This window comes from Felis catus, chromosome C2, assembly GCF_018350175.1.
Source record: "Felis catus isolate Fca126 chromosome C2, F.catus_Fca126_mat1.0, whole genome shotgun sequence".
Classification (NCBI taxonomy): Eukaryota; Metazoa; Chordata; class Mammalia; order Carnivora; family Felidae; genus Felis; species Felis catus.
Genome location: NC_058376.1, coordinates 146,426,716 through 146,444,878, shown reverse-complemented (window position 1 = coordinate 146,444,878; position 18,163 = coordinate 146,426,716). Strand labels below are relative to the sequence as shown.

At 42.0% G+C, this 18,163-nt stretch overlaps 1 protein-coding gene across 1 annotated transcript in view; it reads left to right on the top strand.

Moving 5' to 3' along the window:
* The window catches only part of GADL1 (glutamate decarboxylase like 1), a 170,934-nt gene that overhangs the window by 13,465 nt on the left and 139,306 nt on the right, over positions 1–18,163 (top strand). The window contains exon 2 of the mRNA XM_003992189.5: positions 17,010–17,182. Within this exon, the coding sequence (XP_003992238.2) occupies positions 17,010–17,182 (173 nt within the window). The remainder of the gene's footprint in view (positions 1–17,009; positions 17,183–18,163) is intronic.

The window sequence follows — 18,163 nt, the reverse complement described above, 5'->3', positions numbered from 1 at the left end:
AAGGCTGCAGGCAAAGGGATAAAGACGGTTGACTTGGAAGGGATTGCTTGAGCACAGGTCCGCCCCTGAAGAACCACTCTACTCCATTTTTGTTAACTATCACTCCATTTCCTTAGTGAAGAATTTTGTTTTCCTAGTTCCCTATCGTTGGTATGCTGAAACCACTTCCTACCAGCTCGTGAGAGTGTTAAATATTCAGAAATGTTGTAAGCGAATTATCCGATTGTTAGTATCTTGAGATTAGCCCGACGGGAGTCTTTACACCAGGAAACTAGACAAGTGCTGTCAGTCAGGGCCTTTTTCTTCAGAAACCAGTTTACTGGTGCACCACTGTCCCCGTCCCTCTTCTCCCAGTGGATGGAGAATAGGAGTTACGTGCAGAGGCTCAGGAGTCAGACCGGAGTTCAAGTCTGAGCTCTGAAACCTTTTGGCTGTGTAGCTATGGGCAAGTTACCCAACTTCTGTGATCCTCAGCGTCCTTGCCTATAAAACAGCATGTGTGTAACTTGTATGGGTAGGGTGAAGATGAGGCACAATAACATATTGTGCGTAAGGAGTACTCTGGCATAACGTGCTTATTATCGAAATTAAACCTTACCCAATTATGGGAGAGGCTGAGGAAGAAAAATTCCGTGAAGAGGCAAGAGGGTTTCTCTGGAAATCAGATAAAAGTCAAGTCACTAACCAGCCCCCCTGAAGCACTGGCAAGAGAGGGCAAGTTAGAGCTTATAGAGGAGCCTGGGAACACAGGCGGGTACAGTTGCCAAAGTGTGACCGTGCACGGAGCTGGAGAAAGAAAGCTGTTTCTCTGTGTAGCTTCCATCCCTTAGAATCAAGAAGCAAGCATTCAGATGAGAAGAGAAGAGACAAGGAGAAGCCAATATGTGCTGGGATGTCGGCAACCACTCACCACAGTATCTGACATCAAAGACTGTCCGAGAGGCCGGGCCACTGCTTCTCTTCTGTCTGAGCGCAGATCCAAGAGCCGCAGAGAATAATGGATTAGGAGACCACCCCAGCGGGCAGAATCAGACCCCCGTGCAACAGGTGCAATATGTCCTTGGCTAGATTTCAGAACTGCTGTGGACCAGTGGCTGGCTCTGTGCCTTCCGTTCTTTCCTGGGAGTGTCTATGGTGGTAATCGTATTCTCGCTATTTTATGTTGAGTGTGGTGTCTGAGACTCTGTGTGTTTAGTTTATGGGTCCCTGAACCAAGAGCAGCTGCAACTGAATAGCCTTTTATGTTTGTAGACTTGACACAAATCAGAAGCGATCCTGGACTACAAGCCTGTTTCTATAATAGGACAAGATTTGGGCAGGTTTGAGGATGGGAATAAGTGTATTTTGTGGGTGGAAGGAGTATGAATAATTTTTGGTAAGAGGGTAGACTCTAGTAGATTGAAAAAAAATGGCTTCACATTCCTTTATTCCTTCCTAGCATTCGTATCACTTTGCAATGTGACATTGCCTTCTGTCGTCAAGAGGTGAGCTTTTTTTCTGTATCTTTGAATCCGCTTCTTCTGGTGACTTGCTTTGATCAACACAGTGTGGCAGAGGTGATGTTGTGTGACATACAATCCAAGGCCTCAAGAGGCTTTGTAGCTTTTGCTTTCACTATCTTCAAACCTACTGTCACCTTGTGAGGAATATCAGTCTAATCTCTTTGAAAATGAAAGCCTATGTCGAGAGAGAGGTCCAGCTATCCTAGGCTTTCCAGATGGGCTCAACTCCCAGCCAATGCACAAACTGATCCAGTTGTGTGAGTAAGCCCAGGCAAGACCAGCAGAATCACCCAGACAAGCCACAGCATCTCAAGAAACAATACATCATTGTTGTTTTAAACTTCTAAGGCTTGGGGTCATTTGTTACACAACTGTAGATAACTGATACCTCCTCCCAATAAATTATTTTTGTGTTTCACTTAACCAGAGTTTTAGTTGTTTGTATCTTCACAGGGTTGCTGTGTGGGATAAATATGCTATTATTTGTAAAGGGCTTAACCCAAACCTGGCACATAGGAAGTGATAGATAAATGGTAGCTACTATTCTATGAAATAAGTTCCAGATGTTTATGAGAGGTGAAGTATGGACAGCCCTTACAGGCTCTGGTAGACCTATAGAAGGAGGTACATGACCATCAAACAATATGTGTGCCCCTAAATCTCAATTTTCTCAAAGTCAAAATGAGGATATTTGCTAAATGATCTATAAGTGATGGTCAGGCTCTAAGATCCCATGTTCCTATGCAAGATTGGCCCCAAACCCACTTTGGCACATATTCTAGATGGACCCAAATTCAAGCCTCACTGGGTCTCAGCTGTGGACGCACCCATGCCAATGTCTTTATGATCTGTTATGCAGTGTCCTACGGGCACTTCATTTGTCAACATCAGAGCAGCGATGAGATGTGTGGGCATCCCCCTGGGCAGCCATGTTTGCCACTTCAGGGGCACCATCTACAATGTAGTTTATGTGACTGTGGTGGCTCCCAGGTAGGTTAAATTTTTTAGAATATTTGCTCTGATTTTATATGGGGCAAGGCTGATTCTGTGTAGCACAAAGGATGAGAAGGAAGGTGCTGGGGGCAGCCTCACCTTCTTTTCTACTTCACTGAGCAGTTCAACTCTGTCCTTACGTTTGCATACTCTGCTCGGCAATGCGTTCGCCCTGCAAGGGCCAGAGTCCTCTCTCCTTAGGAGGCAGCTTAGATCATCTGATTTTCCTTAAAGATGCTTCTTGGAAAGGTCTTACTGCCATTCCAACAGCTTCGTGGTATGTTCCTTCCAATCACTTGTAATAGCCTCCATAAAGGAGTTTTGCTAAGTACAGTTTTCGGCATTTGAGGTTGGCCTCATGTGAATGTCACAGCATGTGTGTTGAGGGGCTAAGGAGCTGAGAGTTACTGTCTCTGCTCATCTAGAAGATGATCTGCCAAAGGCCTAGGCTAGAAGGCAGAACCCTGGGCACAGATGAGCTTCACATCGGAGTTAATCAACAGATCATGCAAATGAGGCACCCATTTATAGCATTTATTTAAATTTTCATTTAAATTGCTGGTTAAATGGAATACATTTAAAATTCTGAAGTCAACACTTGAGCAAATTGGTTTTAAAACTATATATTAAATTGCCGCACGTTGCAATTTAATGCATAGTTCCAAGATAATTGCTTATTGCTTTAGGAGTACAAAATATATGTCCAAATTGTTTAGTGTGGCTGATGAGACACAAGAAGCAGTATCTTCTCGTTTGCCTGTTCTTAAAAAAAAGAAAGGTAGAGTGTGGTAATTATCAACGTTATGTCGGACTGAACTCAGGGTATCTGGCTTTGAATTCTGCCTCTACCACTTATTAGCTGTCTGATTTGGGCAGTCCTCTTAATTCCCTCTGGCCTCAGTTACTCTATCTGTGAAATGGAGTTAATAAAGATATTTTCATCATAGGCTTATTGGGAGGATTACATGAAGTGATCTGTACAAGGTGCCTGGCTCAGTACCTGATCCGTTATAAATATCCGGTGAATCTTAACTCCTGTTTTTTTTTTTTAAATAAGAGCCATTATGGGGCGCCTGGGTGGCGCAGTCTGTTAAGCGTCCGACTTCAGCCAGGTCACGATCTCACGGTCCGTGAGTTCGAGCCCCACGTCAGGCTCTGGGCTAATGGCTCAGAGCCTGGAGCCTGCTTCCGATTCTGTGTCTCCCTCTCTCTCTGCCCCTCCCCCGTTCATGCTCTGTCTCTCTCTGTCCCAAAAATAAATAAACGTTGAAAAAAAAATTAAAAAAAAAAATAAATAAGAGCCATTATATTTTTATTTCCTGTATGGCATCTACTAGTAGAAAAGATAAATCACACAGGTGGCGTCATCTGTGGCTTGCATTATATTTCTTTTTGGCAGTATCGTTCTGAACTCTTTGCAAAGACAGTACTCTACTTGTTGACCTCAATCATCCAGACTTGTTCTTGAGAGGGATATTTTTAAAAAGAGAAAAAAAAAACCCACCATATTTGCTTTCTGACAGTATCTGGGTGATCCCTAAATTTTGGAGAAAAAGATAAAAAGAGATGAGGAATTCTGAGGGTCCGTAGAGTATACTAAGGTGTGTCTAATTGGATTTAACTTTCCTTACTTGGAAATGGCTACAGAAACCAAATTATTCAGAGTATGAGTTATGGTTCTCTGGTGTCACAGAAAACAGGATGAGTCTAGCTCACTTTTAGGGGGAATTCAGTGGAAGGATCTTGGAATTCACTGATTTGGAGAGAGAGGTAAATAATTAGACCTTTGAAAAGATAGGAGCCCAGACAACTCTGGAGATTGGAAATACTTGGTACCTGGAGATATCCACCAAAGAGCATAACCTTAATTGACAATCATGCCAAGACTGTGTCTGGGGGTGGGTGGGAGGGTCGTTCCAGTTGGGATGCTGGTTAAGCCCCAAATGCCCTAAGCAAGCAAGGAAACTAAAAATGGGCATTCTCGCTACTTAGCCTTATGTCAACAAGGCTAATTTACAGACACAGCAGTGAGTTAAATCTCAGGTTTCACAAACATGTGTAGACAAGAAGCAACATGGAGAGTCAAGGAGGACAAAGAGCCAAAATGGCACAGGGTGAAAAATGACTACGAGGGTGGCAGTGGCTAATGAAGGAGAGGGACACACAGTGAGTATGTTCCTAGTGTACATATTGCACCTTGGTCCCAGAATTCCCACTGAGCCAAATGAAAGCATCTCTTCCATAGCCAAGTTCTCCAGTCTGGGGCTGGAGGATGGGGCTGAAATGTACTATCTGGATATAATAGATTCAATTTTCTCATAGAGCCTGACTACCTTCAAATCCTTGCAAGCTGAAATTGTACCCATCAGAAAAGTTCATAAGGCTTAGAGGTGGGATGGTGGGTGGGTGTGGGTGGTTTTAAGAGCTGCTTATCAATATAACAAGCTAAGATATACAGTAGCAGCACATACAGCTTGTCAAGTAATGTTTACTCAAGCGATAGAAATAAATGACTCTGGAAAACCTACTCTCTCGGAAATCTCAGAAGGTTACCTAATTCCCGGCCTCATGTCCAGTGAAAAAGGAAGGCATTTTTGAAATTAAAGTAAATTATCAATATCCATTATCAAAAAAATGGGTATAGAGATCATATACCTCAACATCATACAAGCCATAAATGACAAGCCCACAGCTAATATCATCCTCAATGGTAAAAAGCTGAAAGTCTTTCTCCTAAGATCAGGAACAAGACAAGGATGCCCACTCTCACTGCTCTTAGTCAACATAGTATTGGAAATCCTAGCCAGACCAATTAGGCAAGAAAAAGAAATTAAAGGCATCCAAATGGAAAAAGAAGTCAAACTGTCACTATTTACAAATGGCATGATATTATAAATAGAAAACCCTAAGGGCTGCATCAAAAAATTGAGTTGTCAGAACAAATCAACAAATTTAGTAAAGTTGTAGGATACAAAATCAATACATAAAAATCTGCTGCATTTCTATACACTAATAATGTCCTCTCAGGAAGAGAAACGAAATAATTCTGTTTGTTTTTATTTTGTTTAAAAAATTTTTTTAATGTTTATTTTTGAGAGACAGAGACAGAGTGTGAGTGGGGGAGGGGCATAGAGAGAGAGAAAGACACAGAATCTGAAGAGGCTCCAGGCTCTGAGCTGTCAGCACAGAGCCCGATGCCAGGCTCGAACTCACAAGCCATGAGATCATGACCTGAGCCGAAGTCGGACGTTTAACCGACTGAGCCACCCAGGCGTCCCCAAAACAATTCTATTTGTAATTTCATCAAAAAGAATAAAAAACCAGGGATAAATTCAATCAAGCAGGTGAAAGACGTATACATTGAAAACTACAAGACATGAAGGCAAGAAATTGAAGAAGACACAGAAAAATGGAAAGGTATTCCATGATCCTGGATTGGAAGAATTAATATTGTTAAAATGTCCATGCTACCCAAGACAGTGTACAAATTCAATGCAATCACTATCAAAATCAAGTGGCATATTTCCAAAGAAATAGAACAAATAATCCTAAAATCTATATGGAACCCTCCCACCCCATAACGCCAAAGCAACTTTGAGAAAGAAGAAGTTGGAGGCATCACACTCCATGATTTCAAACTATATTTCAAAGCTATAGTAATCAATATAGTATACCATTGGCATTAAAACAGACACATAGATCAATGTAACAGAACAAAGCCCATAAATAAACACACATGTGGTCTATTAATTTATGACGAAGGCATGAAGAATATACATTGGGGAAAGGACAGTCTACCTAATGAATGGTGTTGGGAAAACTGAATAATCACATGCAAAAGAATGAGACTGGACTATCTTACACCATACACAAAAATTAACTCAAAATGGATTAAAAACCTGAACATAAGACCTGAAACCAGAAAGCTCCTAGAAGAAAACAAAGGCAGTAAGCTCCTTGATATAAGTCTTAGAGATGATTTTTTTTAGTCATCTGAAACCAAAAAGCAAGAGCAACCAAAGTAAATATAAATAACTGGGACTACATCATACAAGCTTCTGCATAGCAAAGGAAACCATCAACAAAATGAAAGAATAACCCACTGAATAGGAGACAATATTTGCCGGTCATATGTCTGATAAAGAACTAATATCCAAAATACATAAAGAACTCATAGCTCATGCAGAAGAACTCAATCTAATTAAAAAATGGGCAGAAGATCTGAGTAGACATTTTCCCAAAGAAGATATGTAGATGTACATGAAAAGTACTTGTACGTGTACAAGCACATGAAAAGGAGCTCAATGTCATTAATCATCAGAAATGCAAATGACAATCACAGAGAGATACCACCTCATACGTGTTAGAATGGCTAATATCAAAAAGACTAGAAATAACAAATGTTGGCAAAGATGTGGAGAAAAGGAAATGTTTGTGCACTGTTGGTGGGAATGTAAATTGGTGCAGCCACCGGGGAAAACAGTATGAAGATACCTCAAAAAATTAAAAATAGAATTATCATATGATCCAGCAGTTCCACTTTTGGGTATTTATCTGAAGAAAATGAAAAAGATTTGCATCCCTATGTTTATTACAGCATTATTTATAGTAGTCAAGATATGGAAGCAACCCAAATGTTCGTCCATGGATGACTGAATAAAGAAATTGTGGTTACGTGTGCATACATATAGAGTGGAACATCCTTCAGCCCTAAAAAAGAATGAAAGCTTGTCGTTTGACGTGACATGGATGGACCTCAAGAGCATTATGCTAAGTGAAATAAGTCAGACAGAGAAAGGCAAATACTGTATGAGTTCTCTTAGATGTAGAATCTTAAGACGAAACAAAACAAAAAACCACCCATAAAGACGCAGACTCATAGATGCAGAGAACAGATGGGTGGTTGCCAGAGATGGGGAGTCAGGGTAGGAGAAATGGATGAAGGGGGTCAAAAGGCAAAAAGAAAACACCAAAACAAATAAATAACAACAACTAAGGCCTGTCTGAGTAGCCGAACAGCCTGGGCTGCTGTTTACAGTTGTGCAGGTTGTACCCTGCACACTCTATGGGGCACCATTTATACCACTGTCTAGAAGAAAAATAAAATTATAAGTGAATAAATAAATAAATAAATAAATAAATAAATAAATAGGGTTTATGGGACACCATGCATTTATTGGCTATTGGTGGGCTCTGACAGCTATTTTTTTGGGGGTGCTTTAGACTCCCTTGTGAGGAACTTGTCCTCTCAGAAAATGGATGGTGTTTAAGCACCCACCTCTTTTGTTGAAGGGGATGCCTTTGTGTTTCAACAGAATCTGAATCATTTGACTAGCATCCGAGATGCTAACACAACAGGATCTCATAAAACAAAACCCTAGGTGATGGGAACATGTCACCTCCAAAAAATGTTATATGTTCGCCAGTGCTTTGCAAGAGAGGAACTGATGCATGGATGCACAAAATGATTTTTTCTCGCCTTATTCTGTCACCTTATCATCCAAAGATCATTAGAACACAGATTTCCTGGAGAATAGGAAACTATCCTGTCTTTGGACAGCTTTAGGACTCATTAGAAAGACACAGGATTCCTGGCTTCAAGTTTACAGCAGCACTATTATGGGGAGACGTTAAAATAAATACAAACCTACCATTCTGTCCACTGCCTAGTTCATGTTCTCCCTCTCCCTGGCCTGGATTATCACCATCCTATCTCCCCACCTCCAATTCTTGATCTGCCATCTGACCTCTACACCTGTTAAATCTTTCTAAAGCTCTCTTCTTATCCTGTCGTAGTTCACAATGGCTTCCTACTGCCCACCAAGTAACACCTAAATTATTTCTATTCAAGTTACCGCAAGATCAGTCCCCATGCCACCCTCCCAACACTCACTTCTCCCATTTATAGATCTTGCCTCTTGGACAAACAAATTGTTGGGATTTCCTGGACACCAACATACACATTCATTGTTTTTTGTTTTTTGTTTTTTACCTGGTTCGCGTTGCCTTTTTATCGTGAATGTTTTTGCCATGACCTTTGTTTCTACCCCATCACAACCAATTCGTACTAATGAGAAATAAATCTTGATTCCCTAAGCCTGCCCCGCCACATTCTTGACTAACTTGCCATTTTCCAGTGGTCTCCATATCAGCGCAGGGCTCCACCGTTTGCCTGGTGGCACAGGTGCCAAACCCAAGAGTCACCTTAGATCCTATTGTTTTATTTACCCCCTACGTTCAATTCACCAGCAAGTCCTCTTGGCTTTCCCACCAAAATGTCTCCCGTAGCGCAGCACTTCTCTGCATCTCCACTGCTACCTTCACATCAAAGCTTCAGTTCTCTGTTGCCTGGACCTTCCACAGGATTTCCTCAGTAATCTACGTCCACATGCGCCTCTGCATGGAATCAGACTAATCTTCTATAAATGTAAATCCCATCATGTTACTCCTCTGTTTAAAACCCTTAAGTGGCTTCGTGTCGCTTTTAGAATAAAATACCTTACCTGATCTGCTCCCTGTCGGTCTTTCCAAAGCTCACTTGGTTCCTTCTTTTCCCTTTTCCTCCCACTTAGGCTGCACAGTCCTTTTCTGTTTCTTTCAGGGGCCAATTTACAGATTATTTGCATTTTCTGTTCCTTCCTGCTAGGCTGTTCTCTTTCCACATCTTTTTTACATCTGGTTCCCTAAAACACGTCAATACGAATGTCTCTGCCTTAGAAATAGTTTCCCAAGACCAGATCTAAAATAGCTTCTTCTCCTTATTCTATTGAGTCATTCAAGTAATTTCCTTTAGAGCATTTATTAGAGCCTGCAATTATTTTAATTGGCTATCTATTTGCCTTTTTATTGACTACATCTCCTGTCTACCTAGGTAAATATAAATTTGTGTCTTCTTGTTCATCTTGAACATGACGGGCACTAAGTAAGTATTTGCTGAATGGTTGAATGAATGGTCATCCTAACTACCGTCTAATCCAGGTGGCCTTTCTGCTTCGCACATTCAGAAGCTCTTCTCTGGAATTTCAGTGTGTTTTGTCTGACCTCAAGCTTCATACTTTACACCCTCTGGATGGGATTCTAGGTATTCATAAACATGTCTAATTTTCCTTACGAGATTTTGAGGTTACCATCTGTGTGTCTGATTCATCTCTGAGTTCCCCCACCGTGCCTATCCCAATGTCTTGCACACAATATTCAGTAAATATTTCACCAAGTGTAAATATAAGCAATATTGATTCACTGTGGATTTCAGCTAATTTCTTAATTTCTTTCTTTCTCTCTGCCTATGGGTAGCCACCCCTCTTTAGCTGAATAATATTGTAAGCATAGTTTTGCCTTTTACTCCTATGTCGTCATATTTGTGGGTTGCACTGTGGAAATCATTCAGTTTCTAAAAAGCCTCTGTGATTCTGCAGCATCGCAGAGGTAGATTCAGAAGCTAAATCCCTACATTCGTTACTATTACCCAAATCTCCAGAGGTTTTGTGGCCAATGTCTTGTATTGTTGTTATTTATGAATCTTTGTTTATTTTCTATAGTCTTTTTAATTGTAGGTTGCCCATAGTTACCCTCTCATTGATATGTTGTTTTAAGACAACAAAATGGCTTAAAAAACGGGCATGAAATTTGAAAGGGATGCAAACAATTTACGAGCCCAGCAGTACCACCCAGGTACATCAAGTAAATTAGGCGTCCGCTCTTTTAAGATTAGAAGAGACACCGGACGTAGAAAACTCCAGAACAGAAGGGTGTTTCTTCAACTTGCTCTTTCAGCCGTATTTTCCTTCACTCTGTCTCCCTAAATATTCTCTTTTCAGATGTTTAGCAACTTAAGGACAGAAACTCTGTGTTTCTTATCTCTGTATCCCTAGGCACCAAGTTGGGTGCTTGGTAATTGTCCCTTATTAATTTATTAATTGATGCTACCCTCTTTTGCAGGCGTTGATTTTCATGCCCATCTTGGACTGGTCTATTGGGCTTTCCAGGTCCCGACTCTCAGACCTCCCTTGGTCCCCATTGTCTTTTGCACAAGTTTTTGGAAGCATTCCTTGGCTCCCACCCAGATGCCTGGATTCCTCTTTTGATCTATTGTTCCTCCTTCCTATCCTTTGGAAGCAAGCATTATTTTCCTATTGCTAATTTTCTCTTAACGATTAAAGAGTCTTGGATGGGACTCTTGGCTCTAACTGGCAGACTTTCTGATAAAGACCTAAGGCTATTAATTCTAACTTTTACCTGAGCCAACAGTGGAATGTGGGTGCCAAAAAAGAGTTCATATAGACTCAGTCACATTAATAGTTACTATTTCTTGTTCTCTTTAGACTGTTCCTGGCACTTGGCTCAGCACCTTACATGCTTTGCCACATTTAACCCTTCCAGTGACTCCTTAAAATAGACATGGCTATTTCCTCCCTTCACCAGATAAAAAATCTGAATCACATGGAATGTAAATAACATGGATGAAGTCACAGCAGCACAATTAGAATTTGGACCAGGATCTGCCTGGTTTCAAAGCTTAAGCTTTGGTATCAGCTAGGGTGCTCATGGGAGCCTTACTAATGGGATCATGGTGACCAGAGCACGGGAAATATGAATTCACTCTATTTAAATTAAAAAAAAAATTAATGTTTATTTATTTTTGAGAGAGAGATAGAGAGAGACAGAGCATGAGTGGGGGAGGGGCAGAGAGAGAGGGAGATAGAGAATCTGAAGCAGGCTTCAGGCTCTGAGCTGTCGCACAGAGCCCAGCGTGGGGCTCGATCTCATGAACTGCGAGATCATGACCTGAACCAAAGTCGGATGCTTAACCAACTCAGCCACCCAGGCGCCCCTGAATTCACTGTATTCTAGAGCTGGGGATACCACACCTGGATTTTTGTGCTATGCCTCCTTTTATAAGATAGAAATAAACTGACCCAGACTTGTGACCATCGTCACCATCATGACCATCGTCACCATCGTGACCATCTTCAGAAACCATCGAAGAAACTGGAGTAGTTCTAACTAGAAAAGAGAGAGAGAGAGAGAGAGAGAGAGAGAGAGAGAGAGACTTAGATGATAGCAGAAAGAAGTCTCCCCGTATTTGGCTCAGAGCCCTGTGGAAGAGAAATTAGACATGTACCCACTTACTGCCAAAGCCTGTGGAAATGACACAAATGCGTACGTGAAGTCACGCTGAGAGGAATTTTTGTGACCATTCCAGCTGTCAGTGGGGTGCTACTTTACGTGATGCAGTTTTAAAATTATGATTATTCATTATACTGATACTCAAGGAGAAGACACGTCCTCTAATTCAGAAGTTTCCCCCGATACCTCGACTTCTCTTACAACCCTGAGTCTTAACCACGAATGTCGGCATAGTTTATATTCAAAACATCTTATGAGGGTCCTTCTCGTGCCATCGGACACCTACTGTCTTCTGGTTGGTTATTCAGTACTCTGAGGCTCTTGGTTAACTGAGGACAGGAATTGAGTCTACTTTATCTTGCTGTCATTGCTACCTCCCTGACATGGCCTTACAAACTGTAGATGCCTGTGGAACAGAATCTTGTTGGTCCTCCCCAGAGCTTCAGTATGTTATTTACCCCGGTTTCACCATTTACTAGCTCTGTGATGCTGGGCAAGCCAGTTAAACCGTCTGTGTCTCAGTTTCCTCAGCCGTAACACGGAATACATAACTGGAGTTTTTGCGACCGTTAAATTTGTTAAATCTGTAAAACTTCGAGAACAGAGCTGGACACGTAGCTGTAGACATGTCTCGTGTGGCTGTACATTTTGAGGACCTAATCTCCCCGTGAGACTTGGAGGTCCTTGAGGAAATGATCCACTTCGCGTGTTTGGCCCCTGTGTCTCAGTTTCCTCAGCCGTAACACGGAATACATAACTGGAGTTTTTGCGACCGTTAAATTTGTTAAATCTATAAAACTTCGAGAACAGAGCTGGACACGTAGCCTGTAGACATGTCTCGTGTGGCTGTACATTTTGAGGACCTAATCTCCCCGTGAGACTTGGAGGTCCTTGAGGAAATGATCCACTTCGCGTGTTTGGCCCCTAAACTGGTTGGTGGCCCGTGTGGCAGGTGATGGCTACATGCTTGTTGAAATGAATGCCTAAGTATTAAAGTTTAGAGAGAGCCTAGACAACTAAAGCTGTTAGATTTTGGGAGGACCTTAGTGGTCACCAGAACAGTGAATCGTAAGTCCAGCTGGACATTAGTGTGTTTCAGCAGCGTTAGTATAAGTTAGAGCGCTTGCCGAATTCCAGATTTTGAACACAGCCTAGAACAAAATCGTTTGAGTGGCGACTTAGGCATCTGAATCTTACTCAGCTTTTCTCGTAGCCAGCCCAGCACTTTCCTTTGTGTCCTATTTTGTGGCTAAGGAAACTGAGACACAAAGAGGTTGTACTCTCCCAGGATCGGGGAGCTCGGGAGAGAGATCGAGACTAGAGCTCAGCTAACTTGACATCGTGGCCACTGGGTTGTGCAGGGGATCTTTGGATTGTATGAAGGGATTGCGTAAGATGACTTCCCAGACGTCTCTGCCGTTAGCCAGGCGGTCCTCAGAGTTACTGAGTGCCTACCCGTGCTAGCTGCTGAACGGGTTTCTGACGTGACCAGGAAAATGAGACACGCATCCTTTTCCTGTAGGATTTTACAGTCTGGTGCAAGAAACCAAACCGCTGCACAGAAACCACAGTGCGAGCTGGAGCGTGACAAGGCAGGAGGTGTGGAGAGCTGCCCGCTCAGTGGGGGCTGAACTGCATGACCGCCATCTTGTGTCCTGAACATTCTGGCAGGAAGTACTGCTGTGTTTACGGGGCAACCTCCCACTCTGTGGCCCCTCTTTCTACTCTTCCACTGTGGCCCCTTGGTCTAGAGTTCATTACCTTGTCATTTGACCACGCTGAGGAGATTTTCCCTTTCTACTACTGTAGCTTACTCTCGCATGGAGTTTCACTTCTCCTCCGTGCACTTATGTATTTAATAAGTATTATTGGTTGCCTGTTACTGTTAGCTAAAATTTATTGAGCCAGCTAATATTAATGACTTTTTTTTTTTGCGTGCCCACTACGTAGCAGGCACTGTTTTAAGTCTTCGTCTGTGTTAATTTACTTAATCCTGCGTCAAAGGAAGAGGCCACTGCTCAATAACTGAAACAATATTTGAAGTTGAATGTATTGTTTGCTCACCAGGGAAATCTGCGCATCTCTTTGAACAAAGCAAACATTGATCTCATACAGAGCTTTGGGAGGCATGGGATTGGAGAGCCGGTGGACATTCACAAGTCAGAGTTTAAGGGGTCAACTGCTTTCACATTTGGAAGTGTGGTTCCTAGGGTGAGGCTGGATGGACTGACTTTCAGAAGTCAAATTCCTACAAGAAAAGGAAGGAGAGAGCATAGAAAGAGAGAGGCTGCAGCAAAAAGTATGGAGAGGAGAGGAAAGTGAGAACCTCTGTGTGCAGTTTCCTGTCACAGTCCAGAGGCTACATCTCAGTTTTCCTGTTGAACCTGTTCCCTGTTCTTCTTCCTGTTCCTCCCGTGTCTTCTGTAGGCCATGGATTGTATGAATTGTATTCTATATCTACCCCATCCCCAGCCAAAGTTGTCTCCCACTCAGTTAGTCAGGTAACTTACAATGGCATCGCAGAGAAGGGGACATTATCATTGGTTGGTTGAAGGGTCAAGAAGAGCTTCTTCTATTTAATAGCCAACAAAGGCTTATCAGACTCCTATAAATTGCCAGGTACTTTCTAGGTGTTACAGAAACACAAGTGAAACCAACAGACAGAAGCTTATACAGCCAAACCTCTATTGGAGAGACAGATACTTAGACAAATAAGGAAATAAGTTTATATTATATGTCACATCATGGTCACTAATTTTGAGTCAAATAAAGCAAAGAAAGAAGGTGGAGGTGAGCAGTGGCTACAGTTTGAAATCAGGTCGTCAAGAAGGCCTCTTTGAGAAGCTCATGTTTAAGAAAAGAGTGAAGAATAGTGAAGAGGCCAAGGTGGATGGAACTTGGTGAGCTTGGAGGACAGTAGTAATAGATGAGGTTTGAAGTCCAGGAGATGATGGGGACAGGAGATCATTTAGGGCCTAAGAGCTCATTATAAGGACTTTGACTTTTTGGTTGATGAGATACAGAGCCATTGGATGGTTTAAGTCAGCCTTGATCTGACATATCGATTCAAGGGAACATAAGAGCTACTATGTTGAGCACAGTCCATACGACATGCAGGACAAGGGTGAGAGCCAAGGGTTAGCTGGGAGGCTACTGCACTAATCCAAGCTTTTGATGGTGGTTTGGACTAAGGTGGTAGGGGAAGGGGTGATGAAAAACAGTCATATTTTGGATTTATTCTTCATGGAAGATTCTTCCCATTGAAAGACTTCATTATTAACCACTATACACACTAGCAGTTAGATTGGAAATCCTGGGTACATATCCCAGAAGATCACAGTTTGACCTACTTACACAACCTTCAGAGGGTCTTTTCCAACCTGGGAAAAAGCATGGGGAAGAAGAGGCACATTGTCACATCTGGCAATAGAATTAGAATGTATATATCAAGAAAAGAAGCATAATCTGTCTCAAGTTCTTCATAGTTTTTATAGATTTTCTCACAGATAATTGCATGAAATATGGGGATTTCTTTGCTGTGGAGATAAAGATGACTTTAGTTTCAATTTCACTGCTTTTCTGGTTGCAAGTGGGTGTTTGACATTTTGTGTGTGTGTGTGAGAGAGAGAGAGAGGAGAGAGAGAGAGAGAGAGAGAGAGAGAGAGAGATTGATTCTGAGAGAGCTACAGAGTGACTGCTATTCCCTGAACGATAAAAACCTGAAATCCTACTAATGAGGCTAAAAAAACTAACTTTTTCTCTCTGCCTAATAATAGTCCTGCCTACTGACATAACCAGGGTTCCCTGAATAATCGCCCTCTTTTCCAGTTTATTTTTAGAACCTAAAATTGGGAGGGAGGAAAGTGCCTTTAGGTGTTACAGGCTTCCCATCTGAAAGCTCAAACCCTGGGCTTCCACATTTGGCCCTGAGCCGTGTTGAATGCACCCTTCCAAGTGAAAGATAAGTCAAAGTGAAGGGTGGAACTGAAATCCGTCCTTGGAGCTCTGGATGGTTTACCCTTCAGCGTGAGGTTAAAAGATTGATCCTTTGCTGCAGAACCCGGCTTTCCCAAATTGGGCAATCTGCCTGTGCCATTTTTATCTGCCTCCATGGACACCAATTGGGTTTGCCAGTGACAGAAGTAAAGCCACAGAATTTTACCAAAATAAACTACTTTGAGGAAAAGACGGACTTTAAGGCATAATAAATGTTAATACTGTTATGCTTTTTATGCTTTGGTAAGCATAAACATATTTGAAACGCTTATGGGCCACTGGCATATGTTTCTGGAAATTTCCACAATGTACATTACGGGAGGAAAGAGAGACACTGATTAGAGAGAGAATAAAATTGAATCAAAGCCTGTGGCAGATATTGGTGGAATATTTGGATGAAGTTGCCAGAATTATTTTTGTGGAGGGCTATTTTGGGTAGGCAGTAACCTTTATTCTCAGATATAGATTTCCATGTTGACTTTTAACCTTTAGTCACTGACTGGCAGTTGTACCTTCCTGAAAATGTTCTGTTCCATCCTTCTGCCTGTGCCCAAACTGAAAGTTTGAAAAATTTAAGGGTATCAAATGTGGGTTTACACCAACCATCATGCATCTCACTTTCCTTTCCTTCTTCTTCCATAAAGAAGTGGCTGAGTACATGTAAGGAGGGGCCCTCAGGGACAAAAGCAGTGTCTTTAATATAGAGGGTCATTTAAGCATGAGCTTCAAATGTAAAGTTAAGAGAGGTGACCTAGAGATCATTTTTTCTTCAGGAGTGACTCATTCCTACAAAAGGAGTATATGGCAGTCCTTAACACATTGCAGAAGAGTGTATGTGCACAAAAGAGACATGGGCTTGTGTCTACAATCATCTTTTTGTACATGTGTTTGAAAGGTGTTTGCAAGAGTGAGTAAAGTAGGTTGAATTTACATTTCTTGAGCTCCTCCGCACTCCCTGATGCTAAACAAGATGCTGCAGGAATGGAAAATAGAACTTTCTTTCCTTAACTCTATTATGCCATTGGGAACTATAAAAAAACTGTCAGCTTCAATGCCCCACATGTATTAAAAGAGATATGGGGCGCCTGGGTGGCTCAGTCGGTTGAGCATCCAACTTTGGCTCAGGTCACGTTCTCGCGGTTCATGGGTTCGAGCCCCGCTTCGGGCTCTGTGCTGACAGTTCAGAGCCTGGAGCCTGCTTCCGATTCTGTGTCTCCCTCTCTCTCTGCCCCTCCCCCCACGCACATTCTGTCTTTCTCAAAAATAAATGAAAACATTGAAAAAAAAGAGATACACCATTCGAAGCTGGGGTAGTGACCCATTTTTCCCCTTGTGTTTTGTTGTGATCTTATTAGATTCCATCTCAGACATGATCTGTTTGTGTGCTTTCAGGAGACCCCCATCAACAAGAGATGGTTCCAAGTAAGAAGAGTGCTGTTCTCGTGGATGGGGTTGTACTGAACGGCCCCACAACAGACGCAAAAGCAGGAGAAAAATTTGTGGAAGAGGCCTGTAGGCTAATCATGGAAGAGGTGGTTTTGAAGGCTACGGATGTCAGTGAGAAGGTAAAAATAAGAGACACCTGTCAGAAATCTGAGGCACGGGAAAGATAGGTTCTTTCCCAATCTGGTGGTTCGATGTAAGGGAAAATGGGAAGCTCATGCTATTATTTCCTTTGTACCTTTGTTTCAAGGGGATCCCGGGAAACAAAGTGTGAGCCCCACCCCCTTCCTCCCAGCATCTACTTTCCTAGGAGGGTTGGCGCCTAACTTTGGCAGCCATCTTTTCTTGGGAGACTGGCTGAGACCTCAGACCTTGACCATGAGGGCATGAAACACAGGAATGAAGCTTCTGCGCTGTAACCGTGTGGATTATAAATAACCTGATGATCTGATTTATACACGCCCTAAAAAATACTCTGCTCTCCATTGTCATGGGCACATTCTTTTTGTTACTGGTAAAACACAAGCGGAATGGGGAAAAGGGTATGAAAAGTTTTAAAATTTATCTAAAGGTCCTCCTCAGGAGCTTGTCTGAGCTCAGCTGGAAATCTTGGTTAAGTCTGACTTCTGACTGGCACCAGTTACTGGTCCTGGGTTTCAAATTCAGGCTCCAATTCAGATTCAAATTGATACTTCAATTATTACTAATAACATCAACTCTTAGGAGTATTTTCTGTGTGCCAGGTGATGTTCTCAGGACTATTCCATATAAATTTGTGCATTTAATCCTTACAAAAACACTAAGAAGCAGGGACTATATGTTAACTCTCTTTTAAGGATGAGGAAAAAAGTGAGGCACAGGAGGTCAAGTCCTTTGCCCAAGATCACGTGTTAGTAGGTATTAGAGGTGGCACGAAAATCCACGCAGCCTGGCTTTAGTCTGTGCTTTGAACTTCTCCTCTGTGTGTCTCTTATAATTGCTCAATAATCCTTTATCACATTGATTATCTTTCATATTGGAGTTGAAGTATCAACGAATAGAGGTATAGGAGGGATTCTTATTCCAATTCTATTAGTCAAAAATAAATATCGTTTAAAAAAGAT